The sequence below is a fragment of the Pinus tabuliformis genome, chromosome 8 (assembly GCF_031772625.1).
Source record: "Pinus tabuliformis cultivar Carrire ecotype Pingquan chromosome 8, CPIR1, whole genome shotgun sequence".
Classification (NCBI taxonomy): Eukaryota; Viridiplantae; Streptophyta; class Pinopsida; order Pinales; family Pinaceae; genus Pinus; species Pinus tabuliformis.
Window position 1 is genome coordinate 518601445 of NC_142294.1, and position 27402 is coordinate 518628846.

At 36.3% G+C, this 27402-nt stretch overlaps 1 protein-coding gene across 1 annotated transcript; it reads right to left on the bottom strand.

Moving 5' to 3' along the window:
- Window positions 1-922: 922 nt before the first annotated feature.
- LOC149236411 (polygalacturonase-like) lies at window positions 923-10706 on the bottom strand. The gene is made up of 9 exons (XM_089368896.1): window positions 10689-10706; window positions 10474-10600; window positions 10272-10384; window positions 9976-10182; window positions 9148-9355; window positions 8865-8946; window positions 8672-8780; window positions 8424-8540; window positions 923-1150 (listed from the first exon to the last, which is right to left on the bottom strand). The coding sequence occupies exons 1-9, from the start codon at window positions 10704-10706 to the stop codon at window positions 923-925; spliced, it is 1209 nt and encodes a 402-aa protein (XP_089225022.1).
- Between the last annotated feature and the right edge of the window lie 16696 nt (window positions 10707-27402).

Here is a 27402-nt window from a genome sequence, read left to right on the forward strand (position 1 = left end):
ATAAAAATTATTAAATTAATTAATTTGGTGTATCACAAATAAATATAGAAAATTAATTATAACATACACAATCACTTTCTGCACTAATAGGTGTTCACTTGGTGAGATAAGTACCAACAAAAATTTTAAATACTAACACTCTACACCAATAAATATTTACTTGGTAAGATTAATAATTATAACATACACAATTACTTAGTCTACTAACTAACGCTCTACTCTAATAAGTATTTACTTGGTGAGATAAGTATTAGTACTAAGTTTCGAGTACCAATTTAGACTCGATTAAACAAATAATTTGAAAAATAATAAATAAGTCTCTTTCTGAAAATTTCATAATTAATTTATATTTATAACTTTTCTAAAATATATGGTTTTTGATTTTATAATTAAAATAAAAGGATTTAGTCAAATAAAATATAATAATAATTTATATGTGTGGATGTTTTCAATATATTTAAATGCAAATTTATAAAAATGTATAAATTAAATGGTATCAAATATGACTATAAAGTAAGTTGACAAAGACCAAATTTCACAATATTATTTGAAGTTCTCATAGAACAAAAACCAGTATATCTTGTTAAGTTTGGCTAAAATTTATTGTGATGCTTTTGATGTATCTTGTAGGTAGAAAGTAAGTTGAGAAAAGACCAAATTTCACAGTATTATGAAGTTCCCATAGAACAAAAACGAGTATAACTGAATCTTGTTAAATTAGGCTAAAATTTATTGTCATGCTTTTGAAGTATCTCGTAGGTACAAAGTAAGTTGACAAAACACCAAATTTCTCAGTATTATGAAGTTCCCCTAGAACAAAATCCAGTATAACTGAATCTTGTTAAGTTTGGCTATGATTTATTGTGATTGTTTTGAAGGAGTCCAAGGGACCGCACTATTTGAAGGAGTCCAAGGGACCGCACTAGTTTTTCAGACAGCTGGGCGGCAAAATAGTCCCCAGAGCCAGTCCCACAGCATTGACACACACAGACTTTACTTTATTTGCAGTCGTTGAAGTTATCTCAACATTTATCAAAGTAATTCCTGTGCAAGCAACTGTCTTGCTGCACGAAAAGTTCACAGCCACATCAGTCGATGACGTTCCCTGTATGTTTCTATACGTGACATCTTGTATTTGCACTGCGGATGGCTGCACACAACAACATGACGCACAGTATTATTGATACCAAACAGTAATACCAAACTTGAAAACCAATTTGTATAAATATTATTGCAGTATAACATAGTTTTTACGTCGATGCATTTAGTGGAGATCATGGAGATCAGATGTCCGTGGGTGAAGTTTATATTATATATAGATATACATTTAAACAATTATTTTATATTACAATAAAATGAAACACAATAGTTTTTTTTTAGAGAATTTGTATTAACTTTGATGGTTGGAATTAGCTACGTTTAGGGTTAGAGGGGTCTCTCTGAGTTGGGTGAGATTTCCGGAATTACCAAATTCCCTGATTGCCGATTCTTTACCTAAAGATGAAATTCTATATAGTTACCAATTACTAACCCGATTGATAGTATTTAGAAGATAAAATAAATGGGAAATTTATCCTATATTATGTGCGCTTAAACAAGTATTTTGGAATTAATGTTGATGGCAACATCGATCGCAAGCACACATCCACGGACTTCAAAATGATATTTCAACTGTTGAAAATATAATTTCAACAGCGATCGCCGATATCGCATCGGCAAAGTCGAAGTGAAGAAACTATAAAGAAGCTTTTGTGTTTCCGACGAGCGATCGCCGATATCGCTATCGGCACATCGCTATCGGCAATATCATAGGGTCGGGGTCTTTAACATGAGTAAAGTTGCGATGCGATGGAGCGGACCCGACAACATGATAAATAGCTTTTGATAAACTTTCAAGTCCACGCTCAGGGCTTCCGATATCTTTGTCCATCGTCCGATTTGTTTGAATGCTTTCCGCCGTTGATCGTTTGAAACCTGCACACGGGCCTGCGTACAGTCAAGTTTTGCGTGGAGTGAAAATTTTTGGTTTAATCGCAGTGGAAGAAAGGACATAAAATTTAATGCGTCAACGTAGAATTAAGTGGTGGCCTTTAATATGGTGATGGGCATACATTCCATACGTTTTTTTTATATATTTGTTTACATACGACATGTGAAGTTTTATATGTGTGTTAGGTGTAGGATTTAATTTGTATGTTTTCGTATTAAGTTTTTGATATGTGTATGAGTCACGAAAAATGTGCTCATTTATTACCGTGTTGACTTTTGTTTTTCTTGAATGGCACACGGGAAGTTTTAGTGTGTGTTCACAGTAGAGTAAAAATACGAGGGTGCAGAAAAAACTATGTGTGGTATGTATTGAACACACAGCAGTGTGTAAAATGTGAAGAGCCAGAGGGTGAATGCACAGCAGTGCACAAATATATTTGGTAATGTTTTGTGAGGCATTGTAAAACAGAGGAATAGCAAAAACCATGTGTGGTTTTGCACAAGCAGTGCATAAAGAAAATGGTGAAGTTTTTTTTGTAAGTCTGTGTGAATTTTGTTTACAGTAGTAAACTTATGTAAACTCTTATTACAGCAGTAAGTTGTTGTTTTTCACAGCAGTGAATATAAAAGGGATTTTACAGTGGTAAATCTTTGCATCAGGTTTTAATGAATAGAATGTTTTAATGGTGGTGAAATACTCTGTTTCTCAGTGAATTTTTAAAAGTCTTCTATGTGCACAAAAGATCCTGGAGTAAAGTAAAACAGAGCATTGCCTCTGTGTGTTTGAACATTTGGTTTTTGGTATTTTCTCCAAGGAAAAATACCCAACAGTGGTATCAGAGCAGGCTCAGGCTCTTTAAAGAGGTTAAAGAAGCTGAAGGGAGAAGGTTGTTGCTGCAGCAAAACTTCTCAGGCAGACAGAAGACTTAGACAACAAAGGATTCAGGTATTCCAAAAGTTTTTTTTGTGTTGCTGAAGAAGCAGTGATTTGTTTTAAATACACAGTCAAGGAATGGCCAGCACAAGCACTGGTATGGGTTTGTTTAACACCCAGCTCCCACAGTTTAATGGGAAGAACTATGACTACTGGTCAATAACTATGACAGCCCTGCTTGCCTCCCAAGACTTATGGGAAATAGTTGAAGATGGCTTTGAAGAACCAGCAGATGAAACTGAGTTCAATGCATTAACTCAGGGAGAGAAGGATCTGCTTAAGAACAATAAGAAGAAGGATTCAAAAGCCCGAGTGTTGTTGTATCTAGCAGTAGACCAGAGTATGTTTCCAAGGTTAGCAGCATCTAAGACAGCCAATGAAGCATGGCAAACCCTTAAGACAACCTATCAAGGCATGGAGAGAGTGAAGACAGCAAAACTTCAATTGCTGAGGAAGGATTTTGAGAATCTGAACATGAAGGAGTCAGATAACATTGACTCATTTTTCACTCATGTGATTGGTGTAATCACACAAATGAGAACTCATGGAGAAACCATTGAAGACAGAAGAATTGTGGAGAAAATATTGAGAGTCTTACCCTCAAGGTTTGATGCCATAGTCACCACCATTGAAGAGACAAAGGATCTCTCAAGCTATTCAGTTGATGAGCTACATGCATCACTGATAACACATGAGCAGAGGTTGAGTAGGAATGAAAACTCATCTCTTGAGCAAGCCTTCAAGACCCAGATGTCCTTTGGAAGAGGAAGAGGTCAAGGAAGAGGAAACCGAAGAGGAAGAGGCAGAAGCCAGAACAGAGGAGGAAGGAATAGCTCATCAAATGCACAAGGAAGAGGCAGCAATCCAAATCAGAACCAAGGCCAAGGCAGCAGCCAACAAAGAGATCAACATCATGCTCAAGGACAAAGGTATGATAAATCTAATGTTCAATGCTATTATTGCAAAAAGTATGGACATTATGCTAGTGATTGTAGAAAGAAACATCATGATATGAACAGCAGACAGAATGCAAATGTTACAAGAGAAAACAGCAGTCAAGAAAATGTCCTGTTAGCTTGTAACATGGCTGAAACACATAGTGAAGACATATGGTTTTTAGACTCAGGTTGCAGCAACCATATGACAGGGAATATAGCCCTCTTTTCAGCCTTAAATCAGAATTTGAAATCAGAGGTCACACTAGGAACTGATAGTAAAGTGTCTGTTATGGGAAAAGGGGAGGTAAAAATATTTTCAAAACAAGGAGAAAGGAAAACCATAGCAGATGTCTACTATGTCCCCGGAATGAGATGTAACCTATTGAGTGTTGGACAGCTTATCCAAAAGGGTTACAATGTTTATTTTGTAAATGATGTGTGCACCATCATGGATATACCACCCAGCAAAAGATGCATTGCTGAAGTGAAGATGACAAGGAACAGGATGTTCCCTCTCCGGATCCGGGCAGACTTGAAGAACAAGAAGGAAATGGCAGCAGTCACCCAAGAGGCCTTCCAAAGCGTGCCAAAGGATGAGAACTGGTTATGGCACTTGAGATTCGGGCATCTAAATTTTGGAGGTCTAAATTTGTTGAGTAGGAAAGGAATGGTAAAGGGATTACCATTGATAGAGAAACCGGACAGCTTATGTGAAGGCTGCATTTTGGGAAAACAACATAGAGAAAGTTTTCCATCAGGGAAGAGCATAAGGGCAAAGACACCCTTAGAGATCATCCACTCAGATTTGTGTGGACCAATGCAAGCTCCATCATTAGCCGGCAGCCTATATTTCTTGACATTCATTGATGACTGTACAAGAAAGACTTGGATATATTTCCTTAAAAACAAAAGTGAAGTGTTTGAGAAATTCCAAAACTTCAAAGCACTTGTGGAGAACCAAAGCGGGCTGCACATAAAAGTATTGAGAACTGATAGAGGAGGTGAGTATATCTCCAAGGAATTCCTAAGATTCTATAGAGAAAATGGAATTCATAAACAGTTTACAACTCGGTACACCCCACAGCAAAATGGAGTTGCTGAAAGGAAGAACAGGACCATCATGGATATGGCGAGGAGCATGTTGAAGGCAAAGCATTTGCCAAATGAGTATTGGGCTGAAGCTGTACATTGTGCAGTTTATATATTGAACAGGTGTCCTACAAAAGCAGTCATGAACAAGGTGCCAGAAGAGGCATGGAGTGGGAGAAAGCAAGGAGTCACCCACATGAGAGTTTTTGGGTGTGTGGCCTATGCACACATACCAGATCAACTAAGAAGGAAGTTGGACAGCAAAGGGGAGAAATGCATCTTCATTGGATAGAGTGATGAATCCAAAGCCTACAGGTTGTACATCCCATCTACCAAGAAGTTCTTTGTAAGCAGGGATGTTCAATTCATTGAGGAGGAAGCTTGGGATGGAAGCATAGAGAAAACAGTGAATGCCAAGAACTGTTTGTCTCATGATGAAGATGAAGAGGAAGTGGCTGAAATGAATCCCCAAACAGCAGTGCCAACACAAGGACAGCAAGGTACACCATTGAGGATCAATGAGAGTGCTTCTCCAAGCACACCACAAGGAGGAAATTCAAGTGCATCTTCAAGCACTTGCACACCAAGTGAAAGAGGTAAGAAATTTAGAAATCTAAGTGACATTTATGATGAAGGAATGAATTCCTTATTTGCCTTGTTTTGTCATGTTGATGATCCTATTCATTTCGAAGATGCAATCAAAGATAGGAAATGGATAGAAGCTATGGATGAGGAGATGAATGCCATAGAGAGAAACAAAACATGGGATTTGGTTGAGCTACCAAAAGGCAAAGATGTCATTGGTGTGAAATGGGTCTATAAGACCAAGAGCAATGCTGAAGGCAAGATAGAAAGGCACAAAGCAAGGCTGGTTGTCAAAGGCTACAAGCAGCACTATGGGAGAGATTATGAGGAGACTTTCGCCCCGGTTGCAAGAATGGAAACCGTGAGAGCAGTGCTGTCCATAGCAGCTCAAAACAAATGGAAAGTCTACCAAATGGATGTGAAATCAGCATTCCTAAATGGAGTGTTAATAGAAGAGGTCTATGTGGAACAGCCTCTCGGCTATGAGAAGAAAGGTGAAGAGCACAAAGTGTGCAAATTGAAGAAAGCTCTTTATGGGCTGAAGCAAGCGCCAAGAGCATGGTACAGCAGGATAGACTCATATCTATTGGATAATGAATTTGACAAATGTGAAGGAGAACCCACAGTCTACATCAAGGAAAAGGATGGTAAAATTTTAATTGTTGTCTTGTATGTAGATGATGTTATTTTCACTGGAAATGATATTTATCTTATTGAGAATTTTAAATCAGTCATGAAGGATGAATTTTAAATGACTGACATGGGTTTGTTGAGATACTTCTTAGGCATAGAAGTAGAGCAAAATGAAAAAGGAATTTTTATATCTCAAGCAAGATATGTAAATCAAATTTTGAGCAGATTTAAGATGGAAGAATGCAAGGCAGCAATCACTCCCACAGTGATGGGATTAAAGCTCAGCAGAGAGGACAGCAGCAAGGATTTTGATCCTAGCTTGTATAAAAGTATTGTAGGCAGCCTTATGTATTTAACAGCAACTAGGCCTGATTTAATGTATGCTGTTAGCTTAATTTCCAGATTTATGGAGAGGCCAAAGGAGTCACATTGGCAGGCAGCAAAGAGAGTTTTGAGGTATGTCAAAGGCACTAAAATGTTTGGAATTCTATATCATGCCTCAGAACATTCAGATTTGGTTGGGTACACAGATAGCGATTGGGCTGGAAGTGTAGATGATCGGAAGAGCACTTCCGGTTATGTTTTTCATATGGGTTCAGGAGCCATTTCATGGGCTTCTAAGAAACAGTCCATTGTAGCATTGTCTACAGCAGAGGCTGAATATGTGGCAGCGACAGCAGCGGCATGTCAAGCAGTGTGGATGAGAAGAATGTTGAGAAGCTTAGGCCAAGTGCAGGCAAAAGCGACAGTCATCTTTTGTGACAATAGTTCAGCCATTGCATTGTCAAAGAATTCAGTTTTTCATAAGAGAACGAAACACATTGATACAAGGTTTCACTACATCAGAGAATTGGTGAACAATGGAGAAATTGTCTTGGAACATTGCAGGACTCAAGAACAGGTAGCAGACATCTTGACAAAGCCATTGGATCAGAAAAGCTTTGAATTTTTGAGGAAGTGTTTGGGTATGATTGAATGCCCGACAGTTGAAATTAAAGGGGAGTGTTGAAAATATAATTTCAACAGCGATCGCCGATATCGCATCGGCAAAGTCGAAGTGAAGAAACTATAAAGAAGCTTTTGTGTTTCCGACGAGCGATCGCCGATATCGCTATCGGCACATCGCTATCGGCAATATCATAGGGTCGGGGTCTTTAACATGAGTAAAGTTGCGATGCGATGGAGCGGACCCGACAACATGATAAATAGCTTTTGATAAACTTTCAAGTCCGCGCTCAGGGCTTCCGATATCTTTGTCCATCGTCCGATTTGTTTGAATGCTTTCCGCCGTTGATCGTTTGAAACCTGCACACGGGCCTGCGTACAGTCAAGTTTTGCGTGGAGTGAAAAATTTTGGTTTAATCGCAGTGGAAGAAAGGACATAAAATTTAATGCGTCAACGTAGAATTAAGTGGTGGCCTTTAATATGGTGATGGGCATACATTCCATACGTTTTTTTATATATTTGTTTACATACGACATGTGAAGTTTTATGTGTGTGTTAGGTGTAGGATTTAATTTGTATGTTTTCGTATTAAGTTTTTGATATGTGTATGAGTCACGAAAAATGTGCTCATTTATTACCGTGTTGACTTTTGTTTTTCTTGAATGGCACACGGGAAGTTTTAGTGTGGGTTCACAGTAGAGTAAAAATAAGACGGTGCAGAAAAAACTATGTGTGGTATGTATTGAACACACAGCAGTGTGTAAAATGTGAAGAGCCAGAGGGTGAATGCACAGCAGTGCACAAATGTATTTGGTAATGTTTTGTGAGGCATTGTAAAACAGAGGAATAGCAAAAACCATGTGTGGTTTTGCACAAGCAGTGCATAAAGAAAATGGTGAAGTTTTTTTTGTAAGTCTGTGTGAATTTTGTTTACAGTAGTAAACTTATGTAAACTTTTATTACAGCAGTAAGTTGTTGTTTTTCACAGCAGTGAATATAAAAGGGATTTTACAGTGGTAAATCTTTGCATCAGGTTTTAATGAATAGAATGTTTTAATGGTGGTGAAATACTCTGTTTCTCAGTGAATTTTTAAAAGTCTTCTGTGTGCACAAAAGATCCTGGAGTAAAGTAAAACAGAGCATTGCCTCTGTGTGTTTGAACATTTGGTTTTTGGTATTTTCTCCAAGGAAAAATACCCAACATCAACAACGGCGGGAACTAAACTCATATTAAGATGTATTCAGTCTATATATTTTAGTGGGGCATGTTGGGAAAATATGGAAATGCCCAGAATGGTTAGTTGATCACCTGAATTTTACAAGGTGAAGCGGAATCGCAATAGTACTGATCAATGATAATCGGATTTTTAACATTATGAACAACTATGTCTTCAAATATGATATTTCGTGCATAGCCAGAACCGCCCTGTATATTTACAAAAGCATAAATTCTGTTATAACCATCCTAGATAATTCATATTAATATCAATTACGAACTGAAGTTCATTGCCGTATGAATAGAAATAATTAAAGGAGCCATACACCTGTTAAACCAACCTGCCAAGTCTTGATTCTGGCTCCGTTGGATGTTTCGACAAAAGTGATGTTTTGGACTAGAATGTCATCAATTTGGGCTTCTTCTCCATTCTTTCCCAGACTTCCAATACTGCACAAGAGAAGAAGTACAATTCAGATTTCATCCATACTGATTGTATTTTCTGCAGGATAAGATCCAAAATACTTATCTCACCTGATGCCATGGCCTGGGCCACACTTTATGTTTTTGATATTAATAGTAGATGAGCCCGACGAAATGGAAATGCAATCATCCCCTGATATAGAGTATTTATAATCATAGTTAGCAGAACCCTTTATGTTTATTCTGCGTTTTCCAATCTGAACTTTAACTAAGTGAGATAGATATAAGCTAGAAGGATATTGACTGATTTATTATTAAGAAAATGAATCTATGCTATATGATAATATGTGAATAAACAAATTAACGCAAACCAGTGAAATCATTAACTTCTAACCTGTCTGGATGACACAGTTGTTTATTTGGGCATTCTTAACTCTTTGTAAATGAATACCATCAGTGTTTGGGCTTTGTTCAGGAGCTTGTATCTGAAGCCCGCTTAATTGGATATCAGAAGAGTCGACCACTACGAGATGCATTCGTTGGCTATTGACAAATTGCAAATTTTTTATCACAACATTTGAACATCTACTAATAGTCATTGCCTGTAAGACCAACCCAAAATCCAAACAATCGGATGAGCACAGCCTTGAATTAAAATTTACAGAAAGATTAAAAAAACCGTTTATAACAAGGTGATCATTGCGTCTTTTTTCAAGCAAATAAACAAGGTAATCAAGATAAGATTGCCGGCTGAAAACAAACCGGTGGAGCCGCATCCAAGCAACCCTGCACACAAGAAATTTGACGTGATTAATATAAATTGAAGGAGCCGGTTTATACTACTAATTTGTTGTTTAACGGTAAGTGTTGGGCAGGGGAAAGATTTTGGATGATGCTTGTGAAAAGGCTAGAGGTGGAGTCGGTGGAGTCGAACGCGGAAGAGATGGAATATTAGAGAGGATTATGACAGGATTTTCAATGGCGGCTGACCTGGAGGATAAGAGCGGCCTATGGAAGGAGATTGTCAGTGCCATGTGTGCATCGTTTATTGGGCAAATGAATTGCGTGTATTAGGCAAATGACTGAAACCTTTTGTGTGGTTTAACAGGACCACCAATTTTTTAGTGGCCACATGTACACAACGGTGATGTGAAAGAGAACAGTTAAAGGGTTCTTTTGTGTGGTTTAACAGGACCACCCATTTTTTAGTGGCCACATGTACACAACCGTGAGGTGAAACAGAACAGGGAACCCTTACTTGTTGTTGGTTAACCTTGCAGGATTTAGACCACCAATCTTGGCCTTGACCATCAATGACACCGCCACCTTCTATGGTCAACCCAGATATACCATAAAATCGAATCCACAGATTAATTTCACTGCTATTCCATGCAGATTGTTTATTGGGTGCAACTATTGTTCCAGTAATCTGCAAATTTATGATTTTAGCAAATAATTTAACATGGAATTTTCATGATCATCTTAAAAAGCATACAATCCAATATTCAACTTTCTCACCTCTACTGAAATATGAGACTTGCAAGGGCCAAGAAACGTCACTGGCTTAATTAGAAATGTCTTCCCCGATGGTACTTGCAACACTGCGTTGGAAGACGATGCCATGCATGCTGCTTCCGATCATCAAATGAATATTGAATCTATATAATTGATGAAAAAATATTCACCGTCCGATCATCTTTTAAACCGCCGGCTTGTGCACCGTAGTCCATGACATTGAATATCGGTGAAGCGCTGGAATCACTTTTGCTCAGCACCTTTCTATGAGTAGCCCAACTTGAATCCACCATTAACAGCGCCATAATAGCAACAACTGAAGCGAATGTAGTCTGCACATAATTTATTTGTTCAAAACGACTCGTAATTTTTTCACGCACAGAAAATTAGAAATCACAAACATTGTTTGCAAGGAATTACCACCAATTTGAAATCCATCGCGATAGTTCGGAGGTCGAACCCTCGTTATAGCCGATAGGTGCTCGAAACTTGTTTCATGGAAGGTAGGAGAGCGGGGATTTTATAGTGCCAGAAACTTGTTTTTGGTTTGCTTTTTCTTCTTTCTACCTAAAACTTGATAGACTCAGGTTGGTCCATTTTATTTTTTCAAAACGCACTGTGGCCATAAAAATTGACCCAACTGTCACTGGGCATTGAGGAAATTCATGTTGCTGTAACATATTCAAATACCAGAGGACAAGGAATAGTTTGATGGTTATTCATTTTTCGGAGCCTCCATACTTGATTTGATCAATATTTCACGCCAACTGAATAACATGAACGCTGAGTCGACTGCCGGTTTTGCCTTTCCACTATCGAATCGAATGATGAAATTAACCTACTACAAATGTTAAAATGATAATATCCCAGAGTCGTACTACCCCCCGCATTATTGGTCGCTGCTGACAAAAATCTTAACTGGTGTATATCGATTGATGGAGGTATTTTCCGAACATTCTCATTCCATTTCCGATTCTTACGGAGAGACTGAAATGAGTCACTCTCTTTGACCTGATACGGTGATGGGCCGTAGATTGCGTTTCTTCTTCAGAAGTCTTCATGGAAGGGTGCCTAGTTGTTATCTGCATGTCTATATCTGTGATGCGTTACTTCTTTCGAATTCTTTCTACAACGGTGTACCTAGATGTGATCTTGGTGTTTGGATGCTTGGTCTCTCACCTGTGGAAATTAAATCGAATCGGTGACTTTATTGGGGTTGAAATATGGTTGGTATGGTAACAAAATGTATTTTTTTCCTGGGTAGCGTTCATGCATTTTTTTTTGCCATTCGTTGTAATTTTTTTCTCCCTTGTATATTTTACATGGTAATTATATTTCAAGTGATTATATATTTTATTGTTATGGTGGTTGGTTATTATTGTATATTTTATGGTTAGGGTTATTGGCTATTATTACATACAATTAAGGTTGTTTAGACTTATGTGAATGATTTTTTTGACCAATTATTTTTAGATAAATTACTTTCTGGTAAGATATTTTCCTTTTTAAATGAGTGATTTTGTGTTTAAGATAATTTGCTTACCTTACGATGTATTTATATTTGTATTATTACATTGCTTAATAGAAATTACTCCTCATACTTTTACACAGAGGAGGTCTACTCTCCACTCCCTCATGAGTAAACCCATAGAAACAGAAAATTAATAGTAGATATCTTTGTTGTGGGCATTAGAATAAGTAGTTTTTCCAACATTTGAACATTGAATACATTTGTTGTTAAGGAGCAAAGAGATTTGTAATGGGCCTGGCTATACTCCTCTTAAACTAGCCTATGTTCTAGGATAGGGACACCCCTAAATCATGCTATGCTTTGGGATAGGGACATTCATAAATGGAAAACAAAATATGAGACGGGTGGCAGGTCACTATCGCATACTCAGGGCATTACATTACTCAACACTCATTTGAATTCATTAGGTTAACAAAGTCTTACATATATATAGGCTTAGCTTATTGTTGAACAAATTCCTAAAATGTAGGATTCGCCAACTCATCAATGATTAATTACCAAAACAGTGCTAATGACACATAAGAAGTTTTAATTATAGGAGAATCTTCTAGATTTCTCCATTATTCCAACACTTCCCCTTAATGGAGAATTGTGTTTTCCACCTCTCTTGTACCATCATTACTATAGAGATTGACATTCTTTTGTAATGGTATTGATACTACCATACATTGGTTTTTTTTAATCTTTTGTAACTCCTTGGTATATTTACTCTGCGTAGCCAATGTTTATTCACCTTTTCTCCATATCTCCAGTGCTAATCAATAATGCAATTCATCAATGTCTTTCATTTAAAACTCTTATAAAAATTGTCCTTTAACTTCATCAACTTAGAAACATTGCTTTTTATAATAAAATCATTAACATACATAGAAATGATAATAAAATGCCCTTTTTGATATATATACTTTTTCTTTTCATAAAGACTTTATGAAGAAATAAAGAATCAATCTTCACATACTATGATCTTGGTCCCTAGTTCAATCCATATAATGTTGTCTTTAAGTTGTAGACAAGGTCCTTTTGACCCTTTTTAACAATACTTTTTGGTTGAACAAGGTTTACATCTTGTTTGAGTTCCCCATTCAAGATGACAAACATCTAGCTGATGTAGTTTCCATTTATTTTTTGTAGCTAAAGCATTCATTAATCGAATTGTATTTAAATTAGCTACAAATGCAAAAGGTTCTACATAATCAATTCCCTCTTTTTGTGATTATCCTTTTGGAACTAACCTATCTTTATGTTTATATATATTGCCATCAAATTTAAATATAGGTTTGAATTACCATTTGGATCCAATGGGTACCTTATGAAATTCCATTAAATATCAAGTATCTTTATTCACTATGGACTCATATTCTTCCTTCATTTCATCTATCCACTCTTTATGCTCATTAGATTCTTCAAAATTCAAAGGTTCTATGGCATTTATAATTTTAGTCATTAAGGTGTAATATTTAAATCTTACTGGTGGTTGAGTTTGATGAAATGATCTTGTTGGTACTTAGTTTATTTCAACTCTTCTCTTGCTTCATGTGAATCATCTCTTCCTCTTGATTGCACTATGGTTGCTACAAGTGTCCATGTTGTTGGATTATTCCTCTTTCTATTCATGCTTATCAACTACTTCGTCCTTGACATCATCATATTGATAAGGAATATGCCATCCAACATACCTATCATTCTTATGGCCTTCACCTACAAGCACATGAACCAATACATATCTTCATGCAAAAATTTTATGTGTGCAACGATCAAAAAACTTATATGATTTATGATCAAAACAATAACCTATGAAAAATCACTTGATAGCTTTTGCATCAAGATTCCTCCTATCTTCTTTCTGAACATGAGAAAATATATTTCTCTCGAATATTATCAAATGAATTACTGTTGTTTTATAACCATAAAGTGCTTGAAAAGGAGTCTTATGATATAAGCATTTAGTTCGAATTCTAATTTTGAAGTAAACAACAGTGAAAAATCTTCAACCTAGAAAGAATTGGCAAGATTCTTACCTCTTAACATGCTCCATGCCCATTCTACCAGGCTTCTGTTCTTCCTTTTAGATACATCATTATGTTATGGAGTATATGGTAATGTGTATTGTTGTACAACTTTGTGGGAATTCTAGTACTTGATGAATTCAATTGAAATATATTCTCCCCCTCAATCTGATTAGAAGATCTTGATGTGTTTTCTTGTTTTCTTTTCAACCAGGTTTTTGAACTCCTTAAAATATTAAAATACATCACTCGTCTTTTTCATGATGTATATTTAGTAAAATCATCAATAAATATCAATAAGTAATATGCTTCACCTAATAATCTAGTCTACATAGGACCACATACATATGTATGCCCCAAGTTCTAGAACATCTCTATTCCTTTTATCTGTATGAGTAGGGAACTCTTCCCTATTCATCTTCCCTATGTGCACCCCTGAAATGCAGAATATTCATTCTTAAGTGTTGGAAGCACTTCTACCATTCCTCATTTTTTATGTAGGAATATATCATGATAATTAATGTGGTCATGCCTTTGATGCTAAATATTTTTTGTTGTCATTATTGTGGGTGCCAATTCTTGATGACTTTTGGTTGTCGCATTGAGCTTAATAAACCTCCAATTCAAATTTCGATTGCAATGACCTCGAATAGATCCTACATATCTTTCACCACATAATGTGAATTTACAAATTCCACTTTCAAACCCTGATATGTTATGGTATAGACTATGTAAATTTTAGTTAACAATGGTATCTTCTATGCTTAGCACAATTTACTTAATGTTCCTTTAGCAGCCCAATAACAATTTCCATTTATTTCTAGTAGCAATCACATTAACCATTAATCACATTGATACTAAATGTAGATAGAACGCTAAACAAAATGCAGAAGACAATACAAGGCAAGAGAACAACAAATTTGGTAGATCTAAAGGAAAAACCCCAATGTGGGGAAAACCCTTTGATCAATTCTTCTTGTTATTAAATCAAAATTTCAATAGAGAGAGAGAGTATAAAAGTCAAATTCACTTGACCAATACAAAGTCAAAACAATCATGTACATTTATATAGTCAATTGTAGTCAAACTTGATCCCTATCTAGAAGGTCAACACTGGTCAAAACAACAGTCAAACACCTCCTTCAAAGCTTGGTCAAAGGAAGTCAAACTCAAACTCTAACAGTGGTTAAAGTCAACTAAGAAAAGTCACAATTTTTTTTGTCAAACTCATTCAGGTCTATGGTCAACATAGGTCAAACAACCCATAAAACCTTGATTTCCATGTCAGACAATGTAGCCTAAGAAAATCAAAATTCTTCCCCAAAAACTACAGTAAAAAATGGTTAAGATCATGTCGGTCAATGCTGGTCAAACAATCTGAAACTATGCAATTTCAATTTTGCAATTTAGCCTAGAAAACTTTGACCTTCTTGCGACACATGAGATAGGGAGAGTCTACCTAATAGATATAAGAACCAATTTGATGAAGAGAGATAAAAATGTGTGAGTTACGGATGTCCAAATGAGGTGTGAGGTATCTTGTGTTTATACACTTCATTGTGGGTGAAGAGACACATCCATTTGGTTTCTTGAGCCTAAATAATGATGAAGCCAACCTGATCAATTTCCACATGAGTGGGCATAAATTCAAAATCACACTTCTGCTTTTCTAGATGACATCATATTTATATCAATATTGGACCTGTCGAAAAGAGGAATCCAATGCAATCGTCATCTCCATAAAAAGAGTTGTCCCAAGGTCGAATTTGGCCCTAGTTTCCAATTTTTAACAAACTAAGGTTAAATTCTTCCTAAAAATAGGCACATGCATCACATTATGAATTAGTTTAACATGACCATTATGTAATGTCACTGATATGTCACCATACCATTTATTTTGTGTACATGATCATATCCAAGATATATGTTTGTACCATTATTAGTTTCCTTAAAGTTCTCAAACCAATGCTTATTATAGGACATATAAATGGAGGCTCCAAAATAAACAAACCAAGTATTTTTATCATATATTTTAGTATATAGTGAAACATCTATAACACACAATCTAAAGGTTTTGATGTCATCATTTATTATTTCTCCTTTATTAAAAAAATTACTAGTGTGCCTCTTATTTATATGTCTAGACTCATGTTATTTCCTTTTCGTGCAATCTCTAGAGTAGTGTCCAAACTTGCCACAATAATGAAATTTAATATCAACCTTTGGAAATTCCATACTTGGTTGTGGTTTTGCAAATTGTGGCTTACCAAATCATGGCTTTCCATGTGGTGAAATTCCTTCTTTATTACCATCCTAAGGCTTCCTCTTGAATGGTGGTTTCCCTATTTCCCTTAACACCAAATCAAAACTTTGAGATTTAAGGTTCCTTTGCCTTTCTTCTATTGCATAAATATACTTGCCAAGTGATAAAATGTGGGATCCTTCTCCCCTTTTGTAAGTCCTATGATGAACATTTGATACTCATCTTGCATTCCATTTAAGGTTATAGTGACTCGGTCAGTGCTAAATACTTCTTCATCTATATCTCAAAGAGTATATTTAAAGTCCTTAATTAATGAAATAAAATTACTAATGCTTTTATTCTCTTCCATTTTATAGAGAAAATCTTACTCTTATAGACAAGAGTCAATTTTTATTCTTTATTTCATACAAATCATTACACGTTTTGCATGTCTCATTCAATGTATTTTAATCTTTGATATGCATTATAATGTTTTCTTTTTCAAAAATTCTTAGTAGCACTTTCGCCATAGTCTCTCTCTTATCTCATTCTTAAATTGATTTAGTTGTAGCTCCTGCAGCATCCTCTGGATTCACTTCATCAACACATGTTGTCAACTAGACATTGCATCCTTCAATCAATCTCTACATTTTAAACTTCCAATTCATGTAATTGGTGCCATCCAAATTGTTTTCTTTATTTATATATGATTATGATAAATAATTAGCCTTCTACAACTTTCAAATCAATGAACTATTTTTAAGGCCACGCCCAACAATGGACTATTTAAAAAGAAGAAGAAATAATTTAAGAAAATTTCAAATAAATTTAAACCAAGTTTATGAAATTTCATAGCAGCTGATTCTGTAGTCGCTCCTCACTTCCACACCTTCATTCATCGAGGATATAAGATTTTGTGATAATTCCAATGTCTTCACTCTTCAATATGTATACTCCTCTTGAATGGTGGTTTCCATTTTTTCCTTAGCACCAAATTATAACTTTGATATTTAAGGTTTCTTTGCCTTTCTTCCTCTTGCATAAGTATGCCTACCAACTCATCAAATGTGGGACCCTTCTCCCTTGCTATAAGACCTATGATGAACATTTGACACTCATCTAGATTCCATTTAAGGTTATAGTGATTAGGTCAGTGACATATATTTCTTCACCTATATCTCCAAGAGTATCTTTAATTACTTCAATCTTGAAATAAAATTGTTGGTGCTTTCATTTTATTCCATTTTAATAGACAAAATCTTACACTTTATAGATAGGAGTCAAATTTTATTCTTCAATTCATACAAATCCTTGAGCATTGTATATGTATCATTTGATGTCTTGCAATCTTTGATATGCAGTATAATATTGTCTTTTACAGATATTCTTAGAAGAAACTTCACCATAGTTTCTCTCTTCTCCCAATCTTAAATTGATTTAGTTGTAGGTCCTACACCTTTCTTTGGTTTCACTTCATCACCACTTTCTATCAACCAGAAATTGTATCCTTTCATCGATATTTTCATTTTAAACCTCCAATTCATACAATCAGTGCCATTCAACTTGGTTTCTTTGTTTAGGTATGATTCTTATAAAAACCTAGCCATATCCAACTTTCAAATTAATGAATAGCTTTTGAGGCCACACACAACAATGGAATATTTAAAAAGAAGCATAAACAAATTAAGAAAAGTTAAAATATTGTCAAACCATGTTTATGCAGTTTTGTAGCAGTTGATTTTGTATGATCTCCTTGCTTACTTCCACATATTCATGCATCAAGGCTATAAAATTCTATGATTTGTGGATTCTGGTCACTCTTCGATATACATAATCCACAAATGGCTTGCAACGTTATATGTAATTATGTTTTCATTTATTTTATTTATTTTTTTATTTTTATATAGAGTTAATGTGGAGTGAAAGAAAATGGCCTAACATTGTGAACATCAATATGATGACCTAGATATATACAAGCATCCACTAACACTCTAGTCCTAGATCTTACGAATCCCACAATTTAATGGAGATTTAAATAAAAAGCACTACAATGGAATCTATCCACAAATATGTGTGAAGGAGTTTGACGTGAGTTCAAGAGCTAATCACACAATTTCTTTCCAATTGTTTCATTTATATTCCCGATCTCTTCTTCTCATTCAGACATTCTTGTTGTATGTATATACAAAGAGAAATAAATATACACCTAAATACCAATTTTGTTTATGTGTATATAATGTTCTTCTTTATTAGATTGACCGGGATTTCATGAACCCACAAGGCTTTAAACCCTTGCTTTGGATTCTAGCAACATGTCTTGAAGATATAAAAAAATGGCATTGTTGCATGACCATCAACATGTTGTAAAATTTCATTTTCCATCATCTAAAAAAAAAAATTGATCACTCATTTGCACACAGTATCTTAGCGAACATACAAAATCCTCATTATATAGTAGGCATCTCCACTCTTCACATAACACACAACACAGTTCCCACAAAATCTCCCAACATTCAGATAATCAATGTATATGATTCGATCTAACTAGATACACAACCATTGTTTTGTCTCATCCAGCTACATGTAAGCTCACTTCACATGGCTCACATAATCTTACTCAACTGTTATTTGCATATACATATACATTCAATGCACTTGTTCACAAAAAAATAGCTTGAGTTTATCCAACGCAGCATTAACATGGTCGACCCAACACTAAAAGTTGAATAAATGGTTAGAATGTACAATCACATTGGCTGGCATAGTCAATGGACTAGTTAAAGTACCTTCCTTTTAGGCTGGTATTCATCCTCGCACCTGGATCAAAACATCTACCATGCTTAGTATCAATTGTCTTCAACTAACCAACATCTACATAGCAATCATGCCTTGCACTGTCCTCCACACATCTCTAAGAAGTGAGTCACAAACCACATTCACAATAGCCAAACTGAACTCCAACCTCACAAGCCTCATTGTGGCTCTGGTACCAACTCATAAATGGAATACCAAATATGAGACAGGTTACAACTCACTAGTGAGACAATCACTCATTCAAGAGGATACACCACTCAACACTCAGTTAGGGTCCAACCCTAACCCCTTTATTTATGCAATAAGCCCAATGGGCCAAGCCATAATCATTGTTAGTTAGAGAGTAAATAAAACCCACATTAATAATTATGATTGGTTGACCTGCATTAGAGAAAAGGGACCACAGTTAGTTGTAAATGGGCCATAGTTAATAAAATAAAGTGATTAACCTGAGTTATGCAAGGGACCACTAGTAGTTAGGGTTTTAGATGTCATTTAGCTATAAATATTCTTAGTTAGTAAAGGAAAGACCATCGATCCTTATTGTAAATGAGCTCTACTCTGTTGGAGGTTGCCACCTTAAAGAGGCAAGCAAACATTGAATCTATTTATGAATAATAATATACTTGTTGTTTTTATCATTTTATTCTGTGTTATGGGCTATATTTGTTCACATTTATGTTATTGTGGCATTTCTTGTAGGTCGAGAGCATAACAAGTAGTATCAGAGTACTTTCCAAGGCCGGTTGTACCTTCAATTTTTGCAGATCTTTTTTTAGCCTAGAGACATGTTCCAGCATCTTTAAACCATGGGATTTGTCATTAAGCACATAAACCTACGGATTTGGGGAGGCATGCATACAGGAAATACAAGAGGTGGTCACGCTGTTTATACTTCCTTGTAACCACTATGGGTACCCCTTCGAGTAGTAGCGCATTAGATGGGACCGCGAATGGACTACACTTCCACGTATTGGGTATATTGGAAGCCCCCTAGGCTCACCTAAAACCTAGCCTTCGATCAGCTGTCAGCCATTTTTCTCCTATAGTACACTTAGAACATCACTCGAGGAAATTACATGCACATACTATAGTGTAGTCAGGTAGTAGAGCTAAGGGTATAGTTGATCCTCCTTAGTTAGTGCCCTAAAATATAGGGCCGAGAACTATTGTGAGACCCCTCTGTATTTTGCGATCTGTAGCCCCTGGCACACCTTTGTGACCATAGCTTCCTCTGTTATCTGAAGAGAGCCCACTACCTTATCTTCCAAATCAGCTCCAATAGTTGGGGTTCTGTCACCACAATGCAAATAAGATCCAACAATTAAATTTCTACCATTGCCGTACAAATCAGATCCAACAGTTGGGGTTTTTCTGCCACCGTGCAACTCACATTCATCAGTTGGGGTTTCGCGGTTCCGATCAAGCTCTTTGTGCAGCGAGGCTTGGTGCTACTACAATATAGGCCCTATTTTCACAAGACATTGGGCAGTATGAAGTTTTTTTGAATTTGGCCAATACAGTATTGATAAGCAGGGACTAAAACTTGACACTTGCAAGAGACTTAGCACATAAGATTTAGGACGACGAGCTGATCATAGTGGTACCATTCACTTGTTAGCCTCAATTTTCTGGTGGTCCCAAATTTTTTCGAAGTGACTTCTAGTGATCCCCGCCAATAGATTCTTAAGATCACCGTCTTTGCAAGAAGCCTACTCTTAAGTAATTGACTGGGTTTTATGTATGGTAGGTACTAGATCTCAGATCATGGCCTATGAGAAGATTGAGAGCCTTGAAAAAAGGTTAGATGAGTTCAGGGGAAATATCGAACAAATTACCTCACAACTTTCACTACTCACCAATATGATGCAGAGGCCTCATCGGGAGGATCATAGTGTTGATTAACACCTCAAAGGAGAATCCAACCATCATATTCACTTCCATGGAAATCACCAACATTCCCACCCTCGCCCACCCAAGCTAGACATGTACAAATTTGGTGGCTCTAATCCTGCAGTATAGGTAGCAAAAATGGAAAAATATTTCTCCCTTAATGATATCTGTGAATATCAAACAAAACTACAAGTGGAAGCCCTTTAATTGGACAAAGAGAGATGGAAATGGTGGGAGTTTCATCAAAAATGTTATCTCGAGAAAATAACTTGGAACATGTTATCAAAAGACGTATGTGACCGCTTTGATAGGGAATCTAATTATTTGGGTCGTCTCACTAAGCTTCAGCAGACAGGCACAGTAAAATACTACATTTCAACCTTTGATACATTGGACATTAAAACTGACAGTCTAGGAGATGACTTCTACTTTGAATGTTTCATCAGTGGTCTCAAAGAAGCCATCTAATCCCATGTTCAAATGCACCACCCTGGCATGTGGATGGATGCCTACAAAAGGGTGGAAGTATCCTTAGCTTCCGAGTCCCCTAGTCAAAAATTTTTAGCCAAGGGGCATCCCACCCAAGCTGAGGGCCCTACCCAAACACTTAAGGTTTAAAAGGTGTCTCCAGAAGAAATGGCTGAAAGAAGAAAACAAGGATTATGCTATTATTATGATGAAAAATACTCCTCGGGGCATAAATGCAAGGAAACATAATTATTTCAAATTGATGTTACTAATAACAACTCATTTGAGGAATCCTAAGCCCTTGGTGGGCCCGAGGATAAAGTTGAGGAAACCTAGCCTAACAATGATATCACAACTATGCTAGATGAACTAGTTATCTCACTACATGATTTGGCAGACATTTGTTCACCTCAAACTCTCAAAATGCTAGGCTTTCTTAAACATCAACCAGTAGTGGTATTGATTGATAGTGGAAGCACTCATAACTTTAGCCAAAGCGAGTCATCGAAGTTGTTAATTTTTTTGTGTGGGCTGTCTCTAATTTCCATGTCCTTATTGCTGATGGGGGAACTATGAAATATGAAATATGGGGGAAATATGAAATATGAAGGGGTTAGCGAAAATAACCAGAACTGTGGATCTTAGAAAGGAAACATCTCGAGTGTTGATCAATTCCCGAATAACAAAAATAAATATAGAGGTGCATGCCACATATGTGTGTATAGCCAAAGTCTTGTAGAAATTAAATAAATATGAAGGCATAGGTATCATGTGAAGACCAAGGACCACATCTCATCAATAGATACCCTTATGATAAGAAAGGAGAAATGAAAAACTTAATCTTACAACAGTGTTACTGCTCGGAGATAACTGACTTGAGTTAAAGTTGGGAATCGCATGAAACTTAATATTTATTACCATGTTAAATGTTGAACGGACCTACAGGTAACAGATCTCCAGAGTTGTCATAGGTTTATTGTTATATTCATTGTACATAGATCAAAATTTATCTGTTATATTCCATGTCAAATAGACCTATGGTTATCATGTCTTAAAAAATCGACATGAGAATGTTTATTATATTTATTGTTTAGAGATCAACCGTTATACGTTGTATTTATGAACATTCAACATATGTATATAACAAATAAATTGATATGTTAAAAAAATGTGTAAAGGGGAAAACGCATTAACATTCTAACATTGTGATATTAGTAATACATTTGCTTACTATGACCACTTAAGGAAGGTTGGCTAATGCACCAAGATGTGACTTTGTCTCTATAATGAAATGATTGAGATAGGCTTGAGTTATTTCCTTAGATATTCGGGTATGTTGTTACCCCCCCAAAAAAAAACCTTAACAACTCAAGAGGTGCAATTAGGTTCCTTACAAATGGTATCAGAGCATAGTTCTACGTTGAGCCTATATAGGGACAGCCGCGTTAAAATGAACTGTGAAAAATAAATAAAATATTGAGTGTGTTAATTTGCCTTTATCTATCTGAACAATGAATATTGTTGTAGGTAGAAAAAGTTAACAACAATGGAAGGGTCTTTGCTGCCAAATGTTGGAAATGAGGAATTATATGTGGATATGGGCGAGGTTAGCAGTGCTACTGCCATGAAATCTCAGTTAGTAGAGATGGTAAAGACACTACACATGGAGATGGTTCAACTTCGTGATAGTAACTAGAAATTGTTAAAGGCCAGCGAGGATCAGGAGAAGCTCATCCAAGAATGGACAGAGAATTCTAACCATAAGAGTGTAAATCAAAAAGGTACAGGGAAGATAGGATCTGACAAGTCAGGGAATGAAGAAGAAGCTGATCTTGAATCGTAAAAAACACACAAGAAATGAAGGAAGGTTGGGTTACAAGGAGAATTTAGAAAGATCAAACCACCAATGTTTGATGGCGAAAAAGAGGAAGATGCAGAGGCATGGTTGCTAAATATGATAAAATACTTCTAGGTATATGAATATGAAAGCAACCTGAAGGCACGATTGGCAATTTACCAATTGTAGGGCAAAGCTACTCTGTGGTGGGAGGAGCAGAAGAGTTTCCAAGCACTGGAAGAAAAAATAGTGCCGTGGGAAGAATTTCAGCAACAATTCAAGGCCAGATTCTTGAGTGAAAGATATTATGATGATAAGGCTAAGGAATTTCATGAGCTAAAATTGGGGCAACCAACTATGGACGAATTTGTAAACAAATTTACCAATTTGTTGCATTATATGCCTTATCTAAAGGAAGAGAAAGCAAAAATTCAACGCCTTCTAAACTGTTTTCTGATCCATTTCAAGGAAAGAATCCAGTTTGATATCCCAAAAGCTATGGACGATGTAATAAAAAAAGCAAGGCTATGCCATCAACAACTTAAAATAAAAAGTGAAGGTGGCAAACTATGGAAGAATAAGGATGGTGGAAGAACAAGTGGAGGAATGGAGAAGAAAAAATCACTTTGTTGGAGAAGTTCCGGTAGAGATCATCAGAAGAGGAAAGTGAATAGAGAAGAAACATTGCTACCAGCTCAGTCTCACACAGGTTCAAGAGTGACAGAACAGAACAACAAAAAGAATGACACCACCAAAGAACCATTAAGATGTTGGGGGTGTGGAGCACCTCATATGATGAGAGACTGTCCAAATAACTCTTGATCAATGCATAACATACAGATAGTATGAGAGGCTACAACAATAAATGATATTGCAAGAAGCATGCCAAGGATTAGCGCTGCCTTGGAAAATCGACAAGCAGATCATCAATCTACTATGTTAGAAATAAAAGGTAAAATATTGAACCAGACCGTGTCCATTTTAATAGATCTTGGAGTTACTTTAAGCTATGTTAGCCCTCAAACAGTAGAGAGATGTAGATTGAAAACAGAAAAATTTAGGAATGCATGGCTAGTACAATTAGGCATGGGTACTAAGAGAAAAGTTACTCAGTTTTTGAAACAGTGCCCTTTTGATCTTAATGGTTATTTCTCGAGAATAGAATTGAACCTCCTTCCACATGGGTCATATTACATACTAGTGGGAGTGGATTGGTTAAAACAACAAGCTGTTGTTATAAACTATCTCGAGAAAACAGTGACCTGTTTAGGAATTGATGCGGTTATGATGGTCATTAAGGGAAAAGAAAAATCAGTAATGGTCAAACACATTTCCGCCTTATAGTTGAAAATAAGTGCCATGAAAATCTGCCAACTGTATTTGGTATAGGTGGAGGACAGCATTCAGAAGTCCGAGTCAGAGAGGTTAAAAATGATCCCAGTCATTAAGGAATATCTAGCTGTTTTTCAAGAAGAAATTCTAGGATTGCCCCCATTTCGGGATATAGATTTCACAATAAACTTGGTACCCAAGGTTGTTCCAGTTTCTAGGACTCCTTACTGCATGATCACTCTAGAATTATTAGAGTTAAGAATGTAATTAGAAGAGTTATTGCACAAGGGATATATCAGACCCAGCGTGTCTCCTTGGGGGGCACCGGTTCTTTTTGTAAAAAAGAAAGATGATAGATACAAAATATGTATAGATTACTGTCAGTTGAACAAATTAATAGTAAAAAATCAATATCCCTTACCAAGAATAGATGACATGTTTGATCAAGTCAGAGAGGCTTCAGTTCTTTCAAAAATTGACCTGAGAACGGGATATCATCAATTACAGATTAAGGAGGAAGATGTACAGTAAATGACTTTCAGAACATGTTATGTTCACTACGAGTTCGTGGTGTTTCCTTTTGGTCTCACCAATGCTCCAGCGACATTCATGTGTCTTATGAATAATGTGTTACACCAATACTTGGATCACTTTGTATTGGTTTTTATAGATGACATCTTGGTATACTCCAAAAATGAGGAGGAAAACCAATAACATTTAAGAATGGTACTATAGACCTTAAGGAAGAATAAATTGTATGCCAAGAGCATCAAGTGTGATTTTTTCAAAAACAAGATACAGTACCTACGACATGTCATATCCAAGGAAGGATTATCAGTATATCTAGAAAAGATTTCAGCGATTTTGGAATGGCCAGTACCGAAGGATGTTTCTGTGGTTCATTCTTTTATGGAGATTGCAAGATACTATCGTAGATTTGTGAAAAAAACTCCATATTAGCATACCCCATCACCTCATTACTAAAAAAAGGAACAAAGTTTGAATGGACCGAGAAGTGTTAGGAAAGTTTAAATGAACTAAAAGGAATGTTGACCACAGCTCCAGTGTTATGGATAGCAGATCCGGAACAAGAATTTGTGGTATGCACAAATGCGTGCCTTGAGGGTCTTGGAGGGGTATTTCTACAAAATGATGCTATGATAGTTTACGAGTCCCAAAAATTGAAAAAACATGAGAAAAAATATGTTGTGTATGATCTGGAGTTGGCGGCAATAATCCATGTGTCAAGAATGTGGAGACATTATTTTTTGGGTAAAAGGTTTGTCTTAATGACCGACCACATCAACCTTAAATACTTTTTTAGTCAAGCTGATTTGAATGTGAGACAGACAAGATGGCTCGCCTTTCTCAACAAATTTGAATTTGAAATTAAACATATCAAGGGAAAGGAGAATAAAATTGTTGATGCATTAAGTCGGCATGCCCATGCTAAAGTCGCACATATAGGAGTGGGAGTAGAAAGATATTTTGAGGAACATGTGAGGTTGGCAGGACAACATCACCCCCAATACCAAGAATTGTACAAATAGATACAGTAAGGTAGGACAAAAAGGTATGTGATCAGCTCAAAGGGATTGATCACCTGCCCAGGTAGATGGGTGATTCCAAATAGCACACCCCTCAGATGATTAATATTGGATGAACAACATAGAAAACCATATGGTGGTCATCTGGGATATGAGAAAATGATAACTACATTAAGGAAACAATTATGCTGGGGTGGAATGAAATAGGAGGTAGCAGATTATTTGGTGAAGTGTCTGCAATGTCAATAAGTCAAAATATAACACTAGCATCTAGCAAGGTTGTTGAATTCACTAACTATTCCAGAGTGGAAATGGGAAATGATTTCCATCAATTTCATTACTGGACTACCAAGAACCCGATATCAGCATGATTCCATTATGGTGGTAGTAGATATGTTGAACAAGGAATCCCACTTCATTCCCATACAATCAACTTTTGCGACAACACAAATAGCAAATATCTTTATGAAAGATATATTCAGATTACATGGCATACCAAAAACGATTATATCATATTAGGACACCAAATTCACTTCGAAATTCTAAAAGTCCCTATTTGAGAATTTTGGTACCAAACTAAATTTTAGTACAGCATACCACCCAAAGACGGATGGACAAACTGAGAGAACAAATCAAGTCTTAGAGGATCTTTTATGAATGTATGTGATGGACAGACCCGCAAAATGGGAAGACTATTTACATCTAGCCGAGTTTGCTTATAACAACAGCCACCAAGCTTCCATCAAGATGAGCCCATTTGAGGCTCTATATGGCAGAGAATGCCATACTCCACTCAGTTGGAGTCAACCAGAGGATAAGTTGATTCTTGGACCCGAACTATTGAGTGAAATGGAAGAGATGGTGAAAAGAATTCAGCAAAATATCTAGACAGCTCAACATAGACAGAAAATTTATGCAGATAAAAAAGAAGTTTTAAGGAATTTAAAATTGGGGAACATGTGTATTTGAGGGTTAGACCTCGCAAGAGTACTTTGAGTACTAGCAACTGTGATAAATTAGCATTGCAATACTATGGACCATTCCAAGTGCTAGATCGAATAGGTCCTATGGCTTATCAATTAGCTCTACCGGCTCATATGAAAGTGCATAATGTCTTTCATGTATCATTATTAAAAAAAATATTTACATGACAGAACACACGTAATTGATTCGGATATTTTACAGGTGGAGCCCGAAGGAGATTTCTTGCCTAAACCACTTCGCGTGCTAGAGCGGAGGGAAACCATACTGTGGAATTGTGTCATATCTCAAGTTAAAGTGCAGTGGTGACACTTTACTCCTGAGGAGGCGACTTGGGAAAAAGAAGAGTGTATAAGGGCTACCTACCCTGAATTGTTTTTAGACTGAATAATAACACTGATAACAGTGTTAAATTTAAGGGGGGGATGATGTAATATCTCCCATTTTCATGAACTTGAAACGTTATGGAATAACTGCAAAAAG